Genomic DNA, 20913 nt, shown 5'->3' with positions numbered 1-20913 from the left:
GTCCTAGACTTAACTCCTTTGAGTGTATCCAAGAATGGAATTGCTGGGTCACTTTTCAGTTAACCATTGAACTGTTTCAAGAGGGAAAACACCAGTTGTACATTCCCACTAGTAATGCCTAAGTGGTATAGTTTTTCTATATCACTCCTATTATATCTTATTTGTAATGTTCTAAGAAAACAAAGTATAAATATAAACTGACATATAAAATACATTTAAAGGTAAAAGCTGTTCATATTAGTGCCTTTCATAGGAGTATTTTTTTTCCTGCTTTTTAACAGCATGCTAGATTTTTGCTTTACACTGGGCTCCACAAATTTTGTAACTAGTTCTGCCTACTAGAATGGCAAAAAAGTTTCAACAGTTGACAAGAAAAACTGTTGAGGATGTAGAACCTGTGAGTTCTCCTTATTGGTGGTAGTAGCAAATAGTATGATCATTGTGAAAACTGCTTGGGCAATTTCTATAAGGTTAAATATTTACAATTCAGGGGAAAGAAAAGTATAATGTGATAGTCATGACTGTACACTGGGAATGGGTTGAGACACACCCAAGAGATTAATAAATCACTTCTTAGTGTGTCTGGAAGGCATTCCAGAGAGTAGAAATTAAGGAAGGAAGACTAACCCTGTGTGGAGATGGTACCTTCCCCTGGAGTTAACGAGCACAGCATTCTCTCTTTCTTGACTTCTGTATGTGAGCCACTCTGTGTATCATTCCTCCCCTCCATGATGGACTAAAACCTCTAGAACAACAGCCAATTGAGTCTTCTCTTGAAGTTGCCTATCAGGTATTTTTTCATAGTTACAAAAGTCTAACATGTGAACACAAAAGACTGTTAAATGAATTGAAAGATTAATTTGAAATCCATTTGTGAGCTAGAATCCTAAGAATAAGATTAAATGTTATGAAGTGTGAAGGAAAAATAAAAATGTAAGATCTTTTTACTTTTTGTTTCTTTGGGTTTTAAGTGGTAGAGGGCTTTAATGATTTTGGTTTTGAACATGCTGAGTTTGAAATACACTTTTCCTCAGTCAAGGATCATATCATCTTTGTCTTCTGACACTCCTTCATGAATGGACTGCTTTCTATCATTTTTAACCACATAAAAGGACATTACTAAGTTGGGAATGTGGCTCAGTTGAATGTGTGCCTGGCATGCACATAGCCCTGCTTTCTGCCCAAGTGCTGCATACATTGTGCTTGGTGGCACAAACCTATAATCCCAGTACCTGGGAGGTGGAGGAAGGAGGATCAAAGTCCCTGATTATCATCAGCTATATGTTGAGCTTGAGGCCAGCCTGGGTAAATGAAAACCTGTCTGTGTGAGTGTCCTAGTCCTCTGCCTGTTCCACCCAGATCCCTAGCTGCAGTTCCAGCATGTGCTGTGGACTGGGGATTCTCAAACAAATAACACAGGCACATTCAAATAGTGTTCTTACCTTGTTCTTTCTTATGGCAGGTGCTGTGATTTTAGCACCATCTTTTGTAAAGCAATCTGTTTTAGATAGTAACATTTCATATGATGAGATTTGCTATTGATTTGTAGACATATGGGCATCTACTAGAACAACAAAGCCTTAAAAGAATGACAGTGACAACTGTTAGGTGTGCAGTATCTGATTGGTAGATGACACAGGGTTGTGTCTTCTGATGCAGTTTTGGAGAGCAGAAGCCTTACGGTGTTCATCCCAGGAAAAAAGTTTGGGGATGATGTCGACCAGCAAATGACATTTCCTATTCAGTGCAGCTTTTGGTCTTTTGTTGATATGGATTCATCTTCAAGGAGAAACATCCAGAAAACCAGTACTCTGATTGGCCAGATGGTAAGGACTCTGACTATTTTATTGCTAGACTATTGCTTAGGTGCTGGAGAGATGACCTCTTCCAGAGGTCCTCAGTACAGCTCCCAGAAACCACTTGGTGACTCACAACCATCTATAATGAGATCTGGTGCCCTCTTCCAGCAGGTAGGCAAACACACTGGCAGGATACTATATAAATAAATCTTTTCTAAAAATATTGTTTTGGAGGCCACCTTACTGTCATCCTAGCACTTGGGACCTGGAAGCAGGAGGATTACAATTCAAGGGCAAACTCAGCTACATAGTGAATTTGAGGCCACCCAGGTCTACATGAAACTGTCTCAAAAAGAAAAAATGCTTTGAAATGTTTCTCAGAGAACTGTTTTTTTTTTTTTGTCTTGATATTCTTTCCTTCCAACCTCTCTCTTCCTATATTTCTTCCTCTTCATTTTTTAGGTAAGGCTTCACAACATAACCAAGGCAATGTTGTAACTCATTATACAGCCCGGACCGACCTCAAATTAGCAATTCTCCTGAGTGAAGAGAGCTGGGGTGCAGACAAGCACTATTACATCCAGCAATATGACGTCATAGTGTTTTTGTTGTTAATACATTATATGCTTTAGCAGACATTACAACTGAATAATGATCCAATTGTTTAATAATAGTTTTAATGTTTCTTTTTGTTTTGTCTGAGCTACATCCCCTCCCCTAAATTTTCAGTCATGCAAATTAGATGTCTAAGTCAATAGAAATTTGTTTGAATAGTGAAGGTGTGTGTGTGTGTGTGTGTGTGTGTGTGTGTGTGTGTGTGTGTGTGTGTGTGTGGTCAAGGCTGACTCAGATGACTTCCTTAATTGCAGTCTACCTTAGTTTTTAAGACGGTCTCTCTGGAACTCACCAGGGTCCTTGTGTCTCTGCTGCCTCAGCAATGAGAGTACAGGCCCCTGCTGTGCACGCAGGCTTTCTAGTGGGTTCTTGGGTACAGAGTTCACTGCCCCTCACTCAGCAAGCACTGTACTGTCTGAGCCCCAGAAGGCTTTAATAAACAACATAGAATAAATACTCAGTAAGAACTTTCTTTAAAAGTTGCTTTCTGTCAAGCGTTTGTGGCACACGCCTTTAATCCCAGCACTCAGGAGGCAAAGGCAGGCGGATCTCTGTGAGTTCGAGACCAGCCAGGTCTACAAATCGAGTTCCAGGACATCCTCCAAAATAATACAGAGAAACCCTGTCTTGAAAAACAAACAAAAAAAGTTGCTTTCCATAAGTTTCACATTTTTTTCAGGAATTAAACTCTAGTAATTAAATAATCCCTAGATAGGTTAAATAATATGATGATCAATTTGTATTTAACCATTTCCAGTTAGTTAACTTATTGTTTTCCCTACCTTTTTGGTTATATAGGATTGCAGTTTGATCCCAGCTAATCTTGTGGAGGCATTTGGATTGTTGATTAACTGCAATGAATCATCTCCTTGCCACCCATGTCTTCCTACTGTGCAACATACATTAAAGAAAGCTACGGATCCTGAAGGGTTGCTGTATTTAGCTTCTAAACAATTCACGACTGAAGATTTTGAAAAGGTAGATAAAATGCTTACCCAGAATGCCTCTTGCATTGCTTCTCAATTTTTTCATTTTTTATTTTTACATTTTTTGTTTACATAGTATGTGCATTGTGTGCATACACATTTTGCATGTGTGTGGGCACAGTGTACCCCAGTGTATACATAAAGGTCAGAGAATAACTTGTAGAATGAGTTCTCTCCTACCCTGTGGTTTCTGGGGATCAAGCCCAGGTTGTCAGATTCAGGAACAGGTGCCTTTACTCACTGAGCTGTCTCATCAGCCCCATTTCTTAATGTAAGTAGAAGTGTATTTGGGCATTATCTTTTTCTTCTTCTAGGATTTTGTTTATCTAGTTCTGTTTTGTTTGTCATCTTGAGACAAAGTTGCATGTAGCCCAGGCAGGCTAGCTTGGTCAGAACTCACTGTGGTAGCCAAGGGTAATCATCTGCTTCACTCTACTTCTCAAGAGCTAAGATTACAACAGGCACTGCAACCATGCTTAGCTGGTATTCTTATACCAGCTTGCTTCCTGAACAGTTGAATGAGGACACTTTAATGTTGAAATGTTAAGCTTATTATTTCTACTACTGTCCTAATATCCATAGCTTTAAAAAGATCAATGTTGCCAGGCAGTGGTGGCACACATCTTTAATCCCAGCACTCAGGAGGCAGAGACAGGTTGATCTCTGGGCTCCAGGCCAGCCTGGCCTACAGAGCTACTTCCAGGACAGCCAGGGCTAAAGAGAAGCCCTGTCTCAAATAAATAGATAAATAAATAAATAATATTTTTAAAAGTCACTGTATTAAAATAGAATATTTCTATAGAAAATTAAGCAAGGCCTTGTAGGCATGTTTATTCACATTTCATGACTATTGATTGTCCTTCTAAAGTAGTCTATTATTTAATTGAAAGAGAATCAAGATACATGAAACATTTGGGGGCAACTTAAGTGCTGAGCTTCAGAGTTGCTGTCTCCAAATATATATGGAATTCAGAATAGAAATATGAATATAGAATGCAAGAAAACTTTAGTAAAGAAATGATAATTTAGCTGGACATTAAGAAATGGTAAAAAGAAATTTTATGACAAGAATAGTGGGTGTTTTAGGCAGAAATTAACAAAGACATAAAAGTAGAAATTAATATATTTGGGAAGCTATGAGAAAACTGACTTGCCTGAAGCAAAATGTATTGTGGAATCTTAGAGCTTTTTCAGTTTGCAAAAAGCCTTTAAGGCTCAGGTAGAAGAGAACAATAGTGAACTTTATTGAGGATATGAAATAGTGAAAATGGAAAATCTATTTGCCACACTGAAATCAAAGAGCATAAAATTTGCTGAGTACTCAGTATATAGAGAAGGCAGGGTTTGGTGCCCCACTCTGTGATATAAAGTGTTCTTCTATCATTATCTTAGGAGGGCAGGAAGCCAGGCTGGGCAGAGGTCAGGGTCAAGCTGTGAAGCAGGCCACGTGTTGGCATCTGGAAGCCTCCAGAAATCTCTGGAGCTCAAGAGACCCACCAGAGTTGTCTACCTTCAGACAAAAACAGAAGGACTTCATGAAGCCACCATAATCTCTGTATCCATTGGACACGTGATATGGGCTGTCCTGAAGGGGCTGACATCTGGAAAACACTGTTGACAACACTCCTAGGACAATAAGTTCTTTCTGAAAGACAGTTGAGTGGCATCATCATGCCACTGTAGAGTAAAACTTAGAGAGGGCTACTATGTTGCCATCATCCAGTTCTGAGGGCTAGAGAAAATTGCAGAAGAACAACGACAGGATATAACCAATCTAGGCCATAGAAATACACTTCTTTTTTTTCTTTTCTTTTTTGCTTTTTAGAGACAGGGTTTCTCTGTGTTGCTTTGGAGGCTGTCCTGAAACTCGCTCTGTAGACCAGGCTGGTCTCGAACTCACAGAGATCTGCCTGCCTCTGCCTCCCGAGTGCTGGGATTAAAGGTGTGCACCACCAATGCCCGGCTTAGCAATATACTTCTTAAAAAGCTTACAAGTAAAACACAGAAAACAAGGATGCCAATGTAGCCCAGAAGAACAGTCCCTTCCTAACTGTGTATGGACCAGAGTTCAAACCCCACAGTACTAGGAAAAACATAGGTATAAACTATAATTAGTAGCATGCTAGTCATGTTTGGTCTTTCCTTGGGTCTTATGGGTTTCTTTAAAAAAAAAAAGAAAACAGCTAAGATAGTAAAGCCAACAAAAAACCTGGAAACTATGTGATAAAATAAGGATCTAAGGCACCGGGAATTATAGACGAAGAAAGAATAGCAAGCAGACTCAGAGAGACAGCATTAATTGCTGTGTTTCAGAATCATTCTCCAGCCATTGGGGTGGCTCAGCTTGCTGTCCAGCCTGACTACCCGAGTTCAGTGCCCAGAACACTGTATTCATGCCAGGGCACATGCACACTGCACACATCCCAAATAAACATGTGAACTTTTCAAAAAGAGTTATCCTCTACCTAGAACTCTGAGTCATCAGGCTCAGCCTTATTGCAGTAACACAGCACCTCTAACTCGCTGCAAGTGTGTAACTAAGGGCCCTTTGAAAAGATGGAGGGAAAGTGGGGGGTAGTTCTAAGGAAAATGAGAAAAAGTTATGAAGGAATGAACTGCCAAGGAACTAACCATTCAAAAGAGACATGAGCTTCTGGGAGAGGCGAGATCTCCCATTGGAAGCACCAAAATCAGCCAGCCATTCAGTTCTGTGCATAGTACACTTCTGCACCGTGAGAGAGGCTATTCTAGGTAAACAAGAGGAAGATAATGACTTAAAGTGCTCAGTGGCTTGGAAATGGCCCAGATATTTACTTATATTTGATGTAAAAGTTACAGAAACGTAAAAATCAAATGCCAGTACACTTTGGAATTATGGGTCCATAATAAAATTAATCTCTTTAATTTTTATATTTTTAACTTAGCTATTGGCTTTTGCAAAGAATTTGATTATGGAATTCAGCTTGGAGGCCGAAAGAATGATTCATGGTTATTACCTAGCAAGTCGCAGAATCAGAACAGATTCCATCCATGGGTCAAAGCTGTCAGCATCTGCACTAAAACACTTGTAGGTACTCACCTCGGGTTTTAAGACCAAAACTGACTTTTAGATAGGAGTTTAATTGATTTACTTGGTTTTTGCATTTGTCTCTCTTACTTATAGTTGGTTGATTATTTGTCTCAGAAGAATTTAAGATGATTTAATGACTTCCTTTGTTATATTTAAGTCATTTGCACCACTAATAATTATTTTCCCTAATTTGTTTTTATTGGATCCTCCATATGAGATATGCCTGAGAAAAGTGCAGAGATTTCAATGTAAATGATTGCTTTTTAATGTGGCTGTTTGTATCCCAAGTATGTTCTAGTTGGACCTAAAGAAACTTTCCTAATAAGTAATTTATTTATATTCATATGTGGATCCAATCCACCTCCATTCCCTCCCATCCAACTCCTCAAAGCCCCCTCCCCAATGGAGACACTGCATCGTTCCTTACCCTTCTATTTATTTATTTATATGGTGTCAAGGATTGAACACAAGACTTCTACATGCAAGGCAAGCCTTATTCCTAGCCCTGTTCCTTGTACTTTAAAATACCTTAATAAATGCATTGCTATTCTTTTAGGAAGTAAATAATGAATAATTCTTGTAGAAGAAATTATGATCATCACAAAATCTAAAATGAGTAATGCATCCTCCTAACACTATCTGTTCCTATCTGTCCTCCCAGAGATAAAATCACACTGTTAAGTTTTAATGAATACTTCCAGAATTATCTATTCAAATATCAGCATAGGCTGAAGATGTAGCTCAGTTGGTAGAGTATTTGCCTAGCATGCACAAATTCCTGGGTTCAATCCCCAATCCCACCTAGAATGGGCAAGGTGCTTACCTATAATCTAAGCCCTAAGAAAATGGAGGCAGGAGTGTCATCTCCAAGCTACAGAGTGAGTCCAAGGCCAGCCTATGCTAGGCAAGACCTATAAAAAAATATCAGCAACTATACATATACATTTTTTTCATGTGTGTGGGTGTCTGCCCACATGTAGAAAGTATGGGTCAGCCTCAGGTGTCATTCCCAGATACCATCCGCCTTGTATTTGAGACAGGATCTTACCGTGACCTGGAACTCACGAAGTAGGCTAAGATGACTGGCCAGAATCCCCAGGGACCCCCAGGGATCAGCCAGTCTCTGCCTCTCCACTAGAATTACAGTCATGTACCACCAGACTCAGTTTTTCACACTGGTTCTGGGAATTGAAGTCAGGTATTTGTGTTTGTTTTTTTGAAACAGTGTCTCTATGCAGCTCCAGCTATCTTGAACTTGCTACCAGGCTGGCCTTGAATTTACAGAGAGCCACCTGCCTCTGCCTTCTGAGTGCTGGGATTAAAAGATGTGCACTACCACATCTGGTGAAACATAATTTTCATTTCTTCAATATTTTAGCTACTTTCTTTATAACCAGATTTGGTTAACCTTTACAACATAATACTGTATGTGTGTCGTTTGACTGTCAGAGGTAAGGTAGAATTATCATTCTCTTGCTCTTAACACATGTTCTATTAATACTGCCTAAAATGAGTCACATTACATGCTTATCATGTTAATCATGAACAGCATGAAGTCACATGCATGCCTTTCTCATATTAAGTGGCATTCCCTCTTCTCACACATTCACACTTTACTAGAACGCTTGGGAACTAGTTGGAGACTAGTGTGCGTGTATGTGCTGTTTAAGGCTGAAACCCAGGGACTCATACCTTTGAAGCACAGCACCAGCCCTCATGCCATCACAGGTACTGGAATATTTACCTTGGGGAAAAAGAAACCATAGGGCACTGTAAATGTTAACTGAGCTATTTGAAGAGTTCTCACATTTTGGTCTCTAGTTCCAGCAGAGAACCAGAGATCAGTTGGTGGAAACTACAACATGAATTTCAGCCCAGATTTATGTAAATTTTGTAGGTTACAGAGATTTTTATCTTACTTAGTATTCTCATTTTGTATATACACATACTCTCACACACTCAAAGTTAATATGGGCCAAAGTAATCCAGTCAGTAAATTCTACAGACTTAACTTCAGTTTCTTGAAAAAATTCAGTTTCTTGAACCTCATACCTGCCTGATGAAACTAAAAGGAGGTATCTCAGGCAAGGAAAGCAGGTTACATGCTTAAAGAAGTCAGTCATTCGAGGAAGTAGTGAACAGAAGTGTATGTTCAAAGGTAATGAGTAGTTCAGGATGCCATGGCCAGAATTCGCTTATGTGACAAGAACTTTGAACTATACGATTCCATGGGGACTTTAGATAGATGAGGGGCTGAGAGAAGCACCAAGCAGCTCTGTAGTTATACATCTATACATCTATATATCTATGCATCTATACATCTATACACCTATACATCTATACATCTATATATCTATGCATCTATACACCTATGAGAGATATTAGTTATACATCTATACATCTATGAGAGATATTAGTTAGGCTTATTCTCCCTACTGTATATTGATTGAAGCAGAACTTGAGGCAGGGGATGTGGAATGCTTCTTCTGGCACAATTTATTTAAGTTGGTGGAAAGAAATACCTTAAAGGGAACAAACAAAAACCAGTGTGTTGACCTCTAACACGTGACTCATGTCATGTCTTGGTCTGTTCCTGTTTAAATGTGTGATTTTTTTGTAATATTGGCATGTTTTTATTAACCTGTTTTCCTTTTTAGAGTTTCTCTATCTGAAGCTCATGCTCGACTGAACTTAAGGAATAAAGTGCTCAAAGAAGATGTGCTGATTGCAGCCTTACTGTTTGAAATCTCTCTCACGCTGAAATATGGTAATTAATTCACTAATGATTATTAAATATTTCTAGCTTATTAAATTATTACCTACATTTTAAATTCTTCAAAGTAACAAGTCCTTATTGTTATTAGATATGGCTTACTTGAGTTCAAACTCTTAGTGGATATAGAATATATTTTTGTTTGTTCAAGACAGAGTCTTACCATATTATAAGCCCAGGCTGGCTGTGAACTCAAAATTGTACCTCAGCCTCTAAGTCCTGGGATTCCAGCTGTGTGCCATCATGCCGAGTGACAGTGTCATCTGATAATAAAGACCTTATTATGATTGCTATTGGGTGGTTTGTGAGACTAAGTCCCACCACAGGACCCAGGTCACCTTTAACTTTCCATCCTCAAGCCTCAGTCACTACAGTGCTAAAAGTTGCAAGTATTAGTAAAAAGAAAAATATGGGAAAAGAGTATAAATTGTCAAATAATGGACAAGTACATAAGTATTAGACAGAGAAATAAAAATATAAAATATCATCAAGTACAAGATATTGCTCAAAGTATACAAAGAAAAAAAGGGGGGAAATACAAAGGACAAAAAATTTGAAAACAGAAAGGCTAAAAGAGAAAGATGATGTTAGGGCCCAGCTTCTGTGTCCTTAAAACTGGACACTGCCTGTCATGTGTGTGGGGAGGTGGTCAGCTGAACTTAACACAAATGGAGATAATTGCTATGGAGAATATGAGACTTCATGACTTAAGAACAAGTAAGGAGACCCCTATAAGGAAGTTATTTAGCCTGAGGGATGAAATATCCAGGTAGAGGGCACTACATTAAATTCAGGTGCTTTCAAGAAAATGAGAAGTCCAGGGTAACTAAAACATTGCCAATCAAGCAAAGACCAGTCAAGTTATAAGGGAAAATGGGGCCAGGCCTGCAAGCCCCAGAGTATGGTAACTAGGGTTCTGGTCCTAGGACAAATGGGAAGAAACTCACTGTCTTAAGAGACCAAGTATTAGGGGCTGAGGGGAGATGGCTCAGAGGCTAAGAGCACTGGCTGCTGCTCTTCCAGAGATCCTTCAATTCCCAGCAACCACATGGTGTCTCACAACCATCTATAATGACATACAGTGCCCTCTTCTGGCATGTAGGCATACATTCAGGCATACATGCAGGCAGAACACTGTACATAATAAGGCTTTTTTAAAAAAAGAGAGACCAAATATCAGTTATATTTTGAAATGAAATTGTCTGTGGTGAATCTTTGTTGAGAGGGTTTCTATGTAGCCTTGGCTGTCCTGGAACCCACTCTGTAGACCAGGATGGCCTCACTCAGAGATCCACCTGCCTCCCATCCTGAGTGCTGGGATTAATGGTGTATGCCATGCCCAGGTTGTCTGTAGTGAAAGGCTGGACTTGCACGGACTATGTTGTCATACTCTATGAAACTGTAATGGAAGCTTTGACTGGGTCAAGAGTAGAAATTGAAATTAGTGAGAGATGGACCTTGGATGAAAATCCAATAGGCACTGTAACCAACTAGAATAGGACCTGGGTGCAGGAATGGAAGGAAAAGTGGTAAGTATTAAGGGTCCCTACCTAGATGGGAAATTATAATGCTCTTTACCAAGACTAGAAACAAAGAGAAAAATAGAATTCTACCAATTTCAATAGACAAAACAATTTCAGGCTGAAAAGGTGATTCAGTAGGTGGCCATGTACTGCAAACCCTGAATTATAGTGGAAGATAACCTACTTCCTCAAGCTGTCCTGACTTATACACTCATCCCATGATACAGGTATGCACACAAACACACACACACACACACACACACACACACACAGAAAAATCTGGATCTTAGGCAAGTTCTAACCTGGGAATATAAGAATTAGGGTAGGAGATGGTACTCAAAGTCAAGTGGATGAAATTCCCCTATTGCCATGGAAGAATTCCAGTGTTTAGAAATAGACTGAAGAAAAACTATGTTATTCTAGACACCAAAAAAAGGTTTTCAAACTGAGTGGTCACTGGACCATCTGCTGATCAGAGCTGTTTGGAGCTGTAGTGGGGAGTGGATGTGTGGCTATGGAGACAGCCCATGCAGACAACTGAATGTTGAAGGAACAAAATGGGGCACTAGCTGGGGAGGATGTGTGATGCAGGAAGGGGCTTTTTAAACTGTAAATTCTGAAGTAATTATGATACACAGTAAACCAACGGTAGTACACCAAGTCATTACCACTGGGCATGCCATCTTAGGCTTATAGTGGAGAGCAGCCTGTGGGTGAGTTTAAGACTGACCAAATGGCAGGGAGTTATCAGAGGTTAAGTCCTAGGAGGTGAGGATTCCATAATACAGAGGGCATGGAGAGTGATCCAGAACCAAGTTGAGTGATATATACTAAAGATCCTTTTATATTTACATCAGTCAGCCCCACCTTTAATCACAGAAGAGGTAGAAACAAACCAGCCTGCATAGTAAGAGCCTGCCTCAAAAAGGCCAAAAATAAAATTTGAACTCAAAAGATTCAACAGTTCAGAACTTTTAAACCTTTGAGACACATTTCCAGTCTTAGTTTGTAAGTCTCATTTACACTGTAACTCTGTTCTTCATTTAGGGGCTACAGCATTTTGTGTTGCTCCCAATGCACTATTTCCATTTGAATTGTACAATGAAGAATACTTAGAGCAAAGAGATCTCTACCTGACTCAGTGCCAACAGCAGCTCCAACAGTTTATTGCCACATGTGGACCTGGGACAGCTCTCTTTTCTAGTGATGAATAAGCAATTTGAGCAAAGAATTGCCTCCCATGCCTCTACAAGCCTTGCTTAATGTATGAGGGATTTTGGAGTGATGTATCAGATGTGTCTGTCTCAAGCTATCTATGAGAATGTCAGAGTATGAAATGTGGCCCCTCCATAATCAAATATACAAATAATCTAAAGCCAGCAACAAAATTTCATATTTAAACATTATCAAGGAGAGTCACATCAAAAACTTTCTGTTCACCCCAGTGTTATCAAGGATACACACACAGCAGAGGACATTACAGTGTGAAAAAGGGTTCTGTTCACGTCACTCATCAGAAACCAACACATTACCTATAAACATACCAGCTTATGCTTGTTAATTTACCAAACTGATGAATTCAAATCACTGAAATTTTTATGACCCAAAGTGTCTAATATAAGGCCTTTCTATATTTTAAACATGTGCTTTATGGGTATTTTGTTTTATAAGCACAAGCAAAAGTTAAGGAAAACTGGAAATCTTATACACCTTTTGTACAACCAGACTTGAAAGATACTATTTACCTTTGGGGGCAAATGGTCTTTCTGCCTCCAATTAGTTGGTACTATAGGGTCACACAGTACCTGATTTGGTATTCTAGGTACTGGCTCTGAAAGCAAGTTAATGACAGTACATACAAATTAGACCTCTATTTTGTGCTGTTTCATATGTGTGAAAAGTATAGGTCTCTGGGATGAAGGCAAAGCAATTCTTAACAAAATACAAATACAAACCACACAAAATACCTCCCACAACTGCAAAGTCTTAACATTAGTTTTCTTTTTCTTGGTGATCAAACCCAGGGCCTTATGTCAGTTAAGCAAACACTTCCCCAGTGTTTTTTACCCTTTGGTTTTTGGAGACAGGGTTTCTCTGTAGCTTTGGTGCCTGTCCTAACTCAGTCTACAGACCAGGCTGCCTCCCAAGTGCTGGGGTTAAAGGTGTGCACCACAATCACCCAGCACACAAAGGCTTCAAGTCATCAGAATGTTGCTGTATTTTTGTGATGTTTCCTAAATCTAGGGACACAAGAGGCTTACGATTTAGGGAAGTCTTCACAAAAGAGGAAATCCAGTTACAGACTTGTCAAGTGGCCTAGGCACTTTCCTTCCTACAGTTTATGCTATAGCTACTCACTACTAGTAATCATAATTGTTGACAAAAAAATAAATGAAATCTATAGCTCATAAAAGATAAGAACTTTATTTTACTATGAGAACGACACTTTTAGACATACATTTTAAAGAAATTATTGCCCACTGCAACTAAAATTCTACATATTACTTAATACCAAATAAAATACTAATTCTCATCATTTGTTTCTGTTCACGGTTTCTTGACCAATCCTTCATTTTACATCCAAAATGTGTGCTGCAGCTCCCTGAAAGAAAAAAAGACAGTCAGAAGTCCATGATATCATTAGGAACAAGCTTAAAAACTAAGCCCAGGTATTGATCGTAATGACCTTAGAAAGAATGCCAAGTAAATAGACATTCAAAGGCGATTTCAAAAGAATTGGCCCCAGTCCGAGTGGTATCATACTGCTCAATCAAGAGACATGACTGAGCAAACTTACCCAAAACAATGAAGTGTTTGTAAACATCACAGCTACTCAAGTTGGACATTCACCTGAAGCTACCTACATGCTGGATTAAAAAAGAAAAGCGTTTCAAAAACAATTTCATCACATTTCAAGAATTCACATGATCTAAACGTTGCTGGCATCTCAGTCTTAAGATTACTTCTTCAAAGAAACCCTCAGCTGGGTAAACGGCAAACTTAAGTCATCATTGTGCCAGCTATTAAGCTACATCAGGAACAGATCCTATGTGTTGAATAAACCAAACCACAAAGGAAAAAAACCACACAGACCTTAGTATTGTACCGTGTTACTGGCAACTGTAGTCCTGGTGGCTTGTTTAAATGGAAAACATTTGTTCAGGCATCTTCAAGAGACAGGTTTTGCTGCACCTAAAAATTAAACATTTGATTGTTAACTCTCATTTGAACTTCCACGTTTAGCACCTTATACGATTGTGCTGGCTAGTTTATGTCAGCTTGACACAAGCTAGTCACTGGAGGAAGAAGCCTCAATTAAGAAAGTATCTGTAGAGGACTGGGCCACAGGCAAGCCTATAGGGCATTTCTTAATTAGGTGATGGGGGGAGGGAGGCAGTCCATTGTGGATGGGGACACCCTTGAGCTGCCAGTTCTGGGTTCTAGAACCTCCCATGTCATCATCAGTCACGGGAGCATTTTATTTACACCCTTCACTGTGGCAGAAATCCCTTAAGATAAGGATTCAGTGAGTTCCAAGCTCTTGCGCATCAGTCTCAGGGCTTACAGGTGAAAAGATAGACAACTACAGTTATGTAGACCACCACCTCATACGACAACAGCAAAGAGAATGCAAGGGTCACATATGCCCTACAGAAGTTCAAGACGCTAACTCACTGAACCAGTCACTGGAGAGGACTTATGAAGACCTGTAAAATTCGACCTGAAACTTTAATCACGTTCATGTCTTGAAATGCTGAGTGAATAGGAAGCCAGAGTGCCTAACCTGGTTTATAAATGCTAACAGGAAAGTGCACTATCCTACTCTGAAATGGTGTGTTCCTTTCTATTCATGCTTCAAAATTTAATCACTATTTCTTATAGCCAGCATCCCCACCCTGTGGGCTTCCAAGATGCACCAAGTACTGCTACGACTTGAAAGCCTCTTTTAAATTAAAGCGCACTTACAAGATCTAAAAATTGAAGGTTCTTACTCTCCAAGAAGCAATACTCCCTAGCTCTATAAAAATGTCCTACAGAAAAACAGGCCACCCACTAAGAAGCGTGAAACAAGTTGCACGGTGGCTTTACTTGGGGACACAAAAGGGACACCAGCCGCGGTGCAGGCCCAACGAAAGCTGACGCCAGAAGAGGCCGCTCCTCCCCGCACTTGGACGTGTCCTGAGGCGCAAGCCTTCCAACTAAGAGCCGCCAGGCGCTGTCGTCCACCGAGCAGGCTCAGTTAAGATCTGCAGATTACTTAAAAGCACGAGCGCGCGGGCACGCGACGGGCTGCGCCGACCAGGCCATCTGGCACAACGTACCCGGCAAGACACCGGCGCCATCGCTTGGGTGTCCGCCCCGTCCCGACGGGGTGGGCACACCGGGATTCGCACCTGGAAGAGCCCGAGGACGGGCCGGGTTCCGCAGCCCCGGGCCTCCGCCGCCCGCCATGCTGCACGAGCAGCTCGCACTCCCAAGCGCTGCGCGGAAAGGAAGTGTGGAGCTTGCCGCAACCCCAAGACGCTCTGTAAGCCCCGCCTCTTCCGGTTATTTTCCTCCCGCCGCCCCTCCGTTTCTGGTGGGGCGGAGAGAGCCGGTTGTGGGAGTGAGTGAGACGCAGGGGTACCTCAGCCAGAGCTTTTTAGTTGACTTTGCAAGTGACAAGTAATGCCTTAAAATAGGCCAGTTTACCAGTCCTGGTGCTTATCTTCCTCTTCTAAAGCCTCACCTACTCCTGTGTTTTAAAAACTAGTGGTATTAGCCAACCCCATTTAATTTTTTAAAAAAGATTTATTTTATGTATATGGATGTTTTGCCTGCATGTGTGTATGAGCACCACCTGCAAGCCTGGTGCGGACAGAGTTCAGAGGACGGCACTGGATCCCCTGGACCTGGAGTTATATTATAGCCAGAGCTCAGCCAGCCTACGATGTGGGTGTTGGGAACCTAAGCTTGGATCCTCTGGAAGAACAGCTAGCGCTCTTCGAGTTAGCGATCTGGAATCTGTGTGTTTACTCGCGCGCACACACACACATTGTTAACTACTTTGATTTGTACCAGTAATACAATTTTTCCTTAATAGTTGTAGTCTTAGGGTTTCAATTGCTGTAATGAAACACCATGACCAAAATCAAACTGGGGAGCAAGGGACTTTGACTTGCCATCCCACATAACTGTTCCTCACTGAAGGAAATCAGGACAGGAACTCAAGCAGGGCAGAGGCCATGGAGGAGTGCTGCTTACTGGCTTTCTCTGCTTGCTTTCTTATAAAACCCAGGACCACCGCCCAGTGGTATTCCCACCTACAATGGGTTGGGCCTCCCCACATCAATCACTAATTAAGGAGATGCTCTACAGGCTTGCCTACAGCCTGATCTTCTGGAGGCATTCTCTCAATTGAGGCCTCGTCTCTCTCAAGTGATTGTAGTTTGTGTCAAGTCGACATTGAACTAGCCACCACAGTTACTGTGCTCATGAACATATTGTGATTTGCTGTCGATTTTTATTGGGGTGCATCATGTGTGTGCTCACATGGAGGCCAGAGCTCAGCTCTATGGAGTTGATTCTACCCTTCGCCTTTCTAAGTATTCTTGGGCTGAAATTCAGGATGGCAGGCTTGCCCAGCAAGCGCCTTTACCTGCTAAGCCATCTCAAGAGCCTGGCCTTTCATTGTCATCGATCTTATTCAGCTCAATCATTATACTTGAGTGCTGGCTACAAAACAATAGGCTTGATGCCAGAAAAAGAAATGTTTATGATCTTGTCTGAAAAATATACATGAAAAAGTAAAATCACATAAATTGGTAAAAGTAAGGCCACGTCTCCTTTAAAAGGAGCTGGGGAGAGGGCCTGGTAGGTAAAGAGCTTGCTGTGTGCTGGGTAGTTTTTGTCAGGCTGACACAAACTAGAGTTACCTGGGAAGAGGGAGCCACCATCGAGGAACTGCCTCCATCAGATTGGCTATAGGTGTGCATCTGTGGGACGTTTTCTTGATTAGTGACTGATGCGGAAGGGCCCAGCCTGCTGTGGATGGTGCCACCTCTGGGCAGGTGGTCCCGGGGATGTATAAGAAAGAAGACCAATGAGCATCATTTGTGGTTTCTGCGTCAATTCCTTCTTTAAATTCCTGTTTGGAATTCAATGACGAACTATGATGTAGGGTTGTAAATTGAAATAAATCCCTTTCTCCCTAAGTTGTTTTTGGTCAGTGTTTTCTACAAAGCAACAGAGAAACAAACTTGGAACACCATACAATCCCAGTGCATTGAGGATGTGGACTCAGGAGGATCCCTGGAGTTGTGTGGATAGCCAGTGACAGAAAGCCTAGGTTGGGCCGGGTGTTGGTGGTGCACGCCTTTAATCCCAACACTCGGGAGGCAGAGGCAGACAGATCTCTGTGAGTTCGAGGCCAGCCTGGTCTACAGAGTGAGTTTCAGGACAGCCTCCAAAACAATACAGAGAAACCCTGTCTCGAAAAACAAAAAACAAAAAACAAACAAACAAAAAACAATAACAACAACAAAAAAAGAAAGCCTAGGTTGTAAAAATAGGACCCTGTGAAAGTCCAGCTGACTTTGCCCAACAGTTATTGCTCAGCCACTTCCTAGAGAGGGATGCTTGCTGAGACAACCTGTCTCCAAAGACCATCTGTCTTGCTTGAGCAAACAATTCTAGGAATGAAAGACTGTAGCAATCCTCATGGAGTCTCCAATGTAGTCTGATCTTCACTATTTGTAATAAACAGTTTTACCTGTTGAGGTCAGACTCAGGTATCTTTCTGTCTTCTGTCTCTTTACTCTGTGCTCCGAGATAATCTAGCTTAATCTGTGAGTTCCAGGTTTTGTAATACTCTGTCTCAAACAGATCTGGTGGAGAGTGGTTGAGGACTGTGCCTGAGGTCCATTTTTGGCCTTCACACACATGCAGCAAATAGACACACACACATACATGCACACACATACACACATACATACCTGCATACACAGGCGCACACACACACACACACACACACACACACACACACACACACGACTGTGTTAGATCATAGACCCCACCCACCCACACAAATCTGTTCCCACCCCTTGCAGCCTCTTCACACAGAAAGCTGACAGGCAACGCTTATTCTTTCCTTGCAACACACTGCCGCCCTCCCACACACACAACACTTGCTCAGGTCCAGGGTAACTTTGAATTACAATTTTACTGTTTTATCTGGTGTCTTCTGCCTCTGTAACTCCTATATTTCCTAGGTTAGATCATATGGTGTGTCTCCCCCAGCCAGCCAGAAATGTGTAAGAGAGAAACTACCTTCATTGTGGATCTCTTCAGGATCCCACTGCACTCTCCATGATGTTGATGCTGTAATCCTCCTAATCAATTTCTTTTAAAGGATAATTGTCTCAGCACTCTTCTTCTATACCCAACAATCCTCTAAAAATCCATCTAACACTGAAAATTGTACAAAACCTAACATAGGAATCTGTCTTGGGTCCCAGATGCAAGCTATTTCTTCTGTTTGGTAGTAGCCTAATTCATAGACTCATTTTCCTTGGATACTGCTCCAACAATGCAATATACAACATGTTATCTATGTGAGCAGCTGATGTAGGGTATAGGAGGAAGTGAATTTGGAAATTGAGCTGGTAGAAGCTAAGGCATAAATTAAGCAAGTTCTTAGTGTCACTTGGTCCTGGGCCATGTAGGAAAGTACTTGAGACAAACATGAACTCGTGTTCTCCTCTACCCTAGTTCCTTTGGGAGAGCTCCTAATTCACTCATAGCTTTCTGTTGCCTCCTCCTTGCGTATGTCCCCAGGGTACTCACCAAGCTCTACTGCCAAGAGATAGCTGGGCCAGAGTTTAAGAATTCTTTTTTTTCTCCCAGATAGGGTTTAAATAAGAATGGCCCCCATTAACTCACAGGAAGTGGCATCATTAGGAGGTGTGGGCTTATTGGAGGAAGTGTGTCACTGGGGGCAGGGTTTGAGGTTTCAGAAGCTCAAGCCAAGCCCAATGTCTCACGCTCTTCCTGCTGCTTGTCTATCCAGATATAGAACTCTCTGCTTCTTCTCCAGCACCCTGTCTGCCTGTGTGATGCCATGCTTCCTACCAGGATGGCAATGGACTAAACCTCTGAACCTGTAAACCAGCTGCAGTTAAATGCTGTCCTTTATAAGAGTTGCCATGATCACAATATCTCTTCACAGTAATAGAACATGGACTAAGATACAGGGTTCCTCTGTGTGGCCCTGGCTGTCCTGTAACTCACTTGCTCTTTAGACCAGGCTGGCCTCAAACTCAGAGATCTACCTGTTTCTGCCTCCTCAAAAACAAAAGGGGGAGATGTTGGACCTAAAAAAGGCATGGATGTAAGGCCCAGTATAACCACCTGAACCTGGCTAGAGTTTGGCAACCTGTCTCTGGCCTGTAACCTCCACGTGGGGGTGACTCAGCAAGACCTGATGTAAGACTGCCTCTGCCTAGCTACCTGCCAGCTTGGTGGAATATTATTAGCCCTTCCTCCTCATCACCTTAACCCATCCAAAGATTCCCATCCCCTATCTCAGCCCTATATAAGTTCCTGCCTGTTGGAATAAATCGAGACTCTGCTTCCACAGACTCCTGACTCGGTGTATTTCTCCCTGGTAACTAGGAGGGGATGGGGTCTGAATCGTCGACACTCACCATCCCACTAGGCCCTGGGAAGAGACCAGCTGGGGAAGGGCCAGAGGACCTGACATACTGGAATTAAAGGCATTCGACACCATGGCCCTGAAGTAATTCTTTTTTTTTTTTTGGTTTTATGAGACAGGGTTTCTCTGTATTGTTTGGAGGCTGTCGGTCCAGCCCAAAATAATTCTTTTTTAAAAACATATTTTTAATTAAAATGTAATTACATCACTTCTTTTTTCCCTTTCCTCCCTCCAACTCCTCAGAAAAATGTTTATATGCTTTTGTTGTGGAATAGAATATTTGTTTAACTATGTAAAGATGTATTTATTTGTGTTGCAGAATAATTATTTAACTGTGTAAAGATGGGTAACATTTGTTTGTGTTGCAGAATAATTGTTTAACTATGTAAAGATGGGTTGCATTTGCTTATGCTGCATTTGTTTGTAGAATGCACCCTTCCCGCCAGCCTGGTTCCAGAGCCGAATTAGTCCTAAATAAATACACAGGAGGCTATATTAATTATGAAGCTGTTGGCCGTTTGCTTGTTTCTTACTGGCTAGCTCTGACTTAAGTATTTAACCCATCTAAGTATTTCTCTTACCGGAGAAAGGGTCCGGACCTCTTACTTCTATGGCGGCGACATGACGTCTGCTTCTGCCTCTCTTTCCCAGAATCCTCCTTGACTCCTAGTCCCACCTATCTTGCTTCCCTATTGGCTAACAGTGCTTTATTGACATACACAGGACTTCCCCATCATCTCCTCTTTTCTGTCTAAATAAAAAGAAAGGTCTTAACTTTAACATAGTCAAATTATATATAACAGAACAGCTATCAAGCAAGGACAGAGTTACAATATTTTGTCTATCAACATTTAGCAAGATTTAAAGAAAATATCATCCATCCCATCCTTGTGAGTCCAAAGTTCTATATGTAGCTTATCTTTTATCATAACTAAGGAAAACTATAATTATAACTATCTGTCTTCAACTCCATCAAAGAGCACAGAAGGATAATATATAAACACTAGGATTGACAGAGACATCTTGCTACCTGGACAGTCACCCGAAGTTCCTCTTTGATATAAGACAGAAGAAAATAAAATTAGGGACAGTTATCTGTGGACTTCTTTTCTGAAAAGTCTAATCTCCTTCATGTCATCTTCCTTATTGTCACCTTTTCCAGTACGCATACATATAAAAGTTAAATTTTTTCTTTGTTAACATTAATGTTTGAGTTTTCCAGAGAACAAGGGATTTCCTGACAGCAATCTTCAACTGCTTTGGAAAGAAAATGGGGCTCCACTTAATCGACTCCACCTGATTCGACTGGATGCATCTGAACTACCCCATATCATTGACTCCGCATGACAAGCACCATCCTGAAACTGGCTTGGGACTACATCACTCGACACAACTCCAGACCAAGGAACGGATACAGTGCACCTTCTACAATCTGACCAGAGCTTCAGACGAGAG

At 41.2% G+C, this 20913-nt stretch overlaps 1 protein-coding gene, 1 long non-coding RNA gene and 1 other non-coding gene across 3 annotated transcripts in view; 1 reads left to right on the top strand and 2 right to left on the bottom strand.

Moving 5' to 3' along the window:
- Mcmdc2 (minichromosome maintenance domain containing 2) overlaps nt 1–13369 on the top strand; it is a 32775-nt gene extending 19406 nt beyond the window's left edge. The window contains exons 11-15 of the mRNA XM_040741453.1: nt 1660–1826; nt 3213–3392; nt 6325–6467; nt 9128–9237; nt 11814–13369. Of these exons, the coding sequence (XP_040597387.1) occupies nt 1660–1826; nt 3213–3392; nt 6325–6467; nt 9128–9237; nt 11814–11980 (767 nt within the window). The 3' untranslated portion in view covers nt 11981–13369. The remainder of the gene's footprint in view (nt 1–1659; nt 1827–3212; nt 3393–6324; nt 6468–9127; nt 9238–11813) is intronic.
- On the bottom strand, nt 13172–15271 carry LOC106020852. Its single transcript, XR_001196256.3, has 4 exons — nt 15161–15271; nt 13860–13958; nt 13564–13633; nt 13172–13368 (listed from the first exon to the last, which is right to left on the bottom strand). It is a non-coding gene; the product is annotated as an uncharacterized LOC106020852 (long non-coding RNA).
- Nucleotides 13705–13787, bottom strand: LOC121139053. Its single transcript, XR_005875908.1, has one exon. It is a non-coding gene; the product is annotated as a small nucleolar RNA SNORD87 (small nucleolar RNA).
- Nucleotides 15272–20913: the final 5642 nt, after the last annotated feature.

Source organism: Mesocricetus auratus, unplaced genomic scaffold, assembly GCF_017639785.1.
Source record: "Mesocricetus auratus isolate SY011 unplaced genomic scaffold, BCM_Maur_2.0 Super-Scaffold_6730, whole genome shotgun sequence".
NCBI classification, from domain to species: Eukaryota; Metazoa; Chordata; class Mammalia; order Rodentia; family Cricetidae; genus Mesocricetus; species Mesocricetus auratus.
The sequence above is the reverse complement of the archived record's forward strand: the minus strand, read 5'-3'. Positions and strand labels throughout refer to the sequence as shown.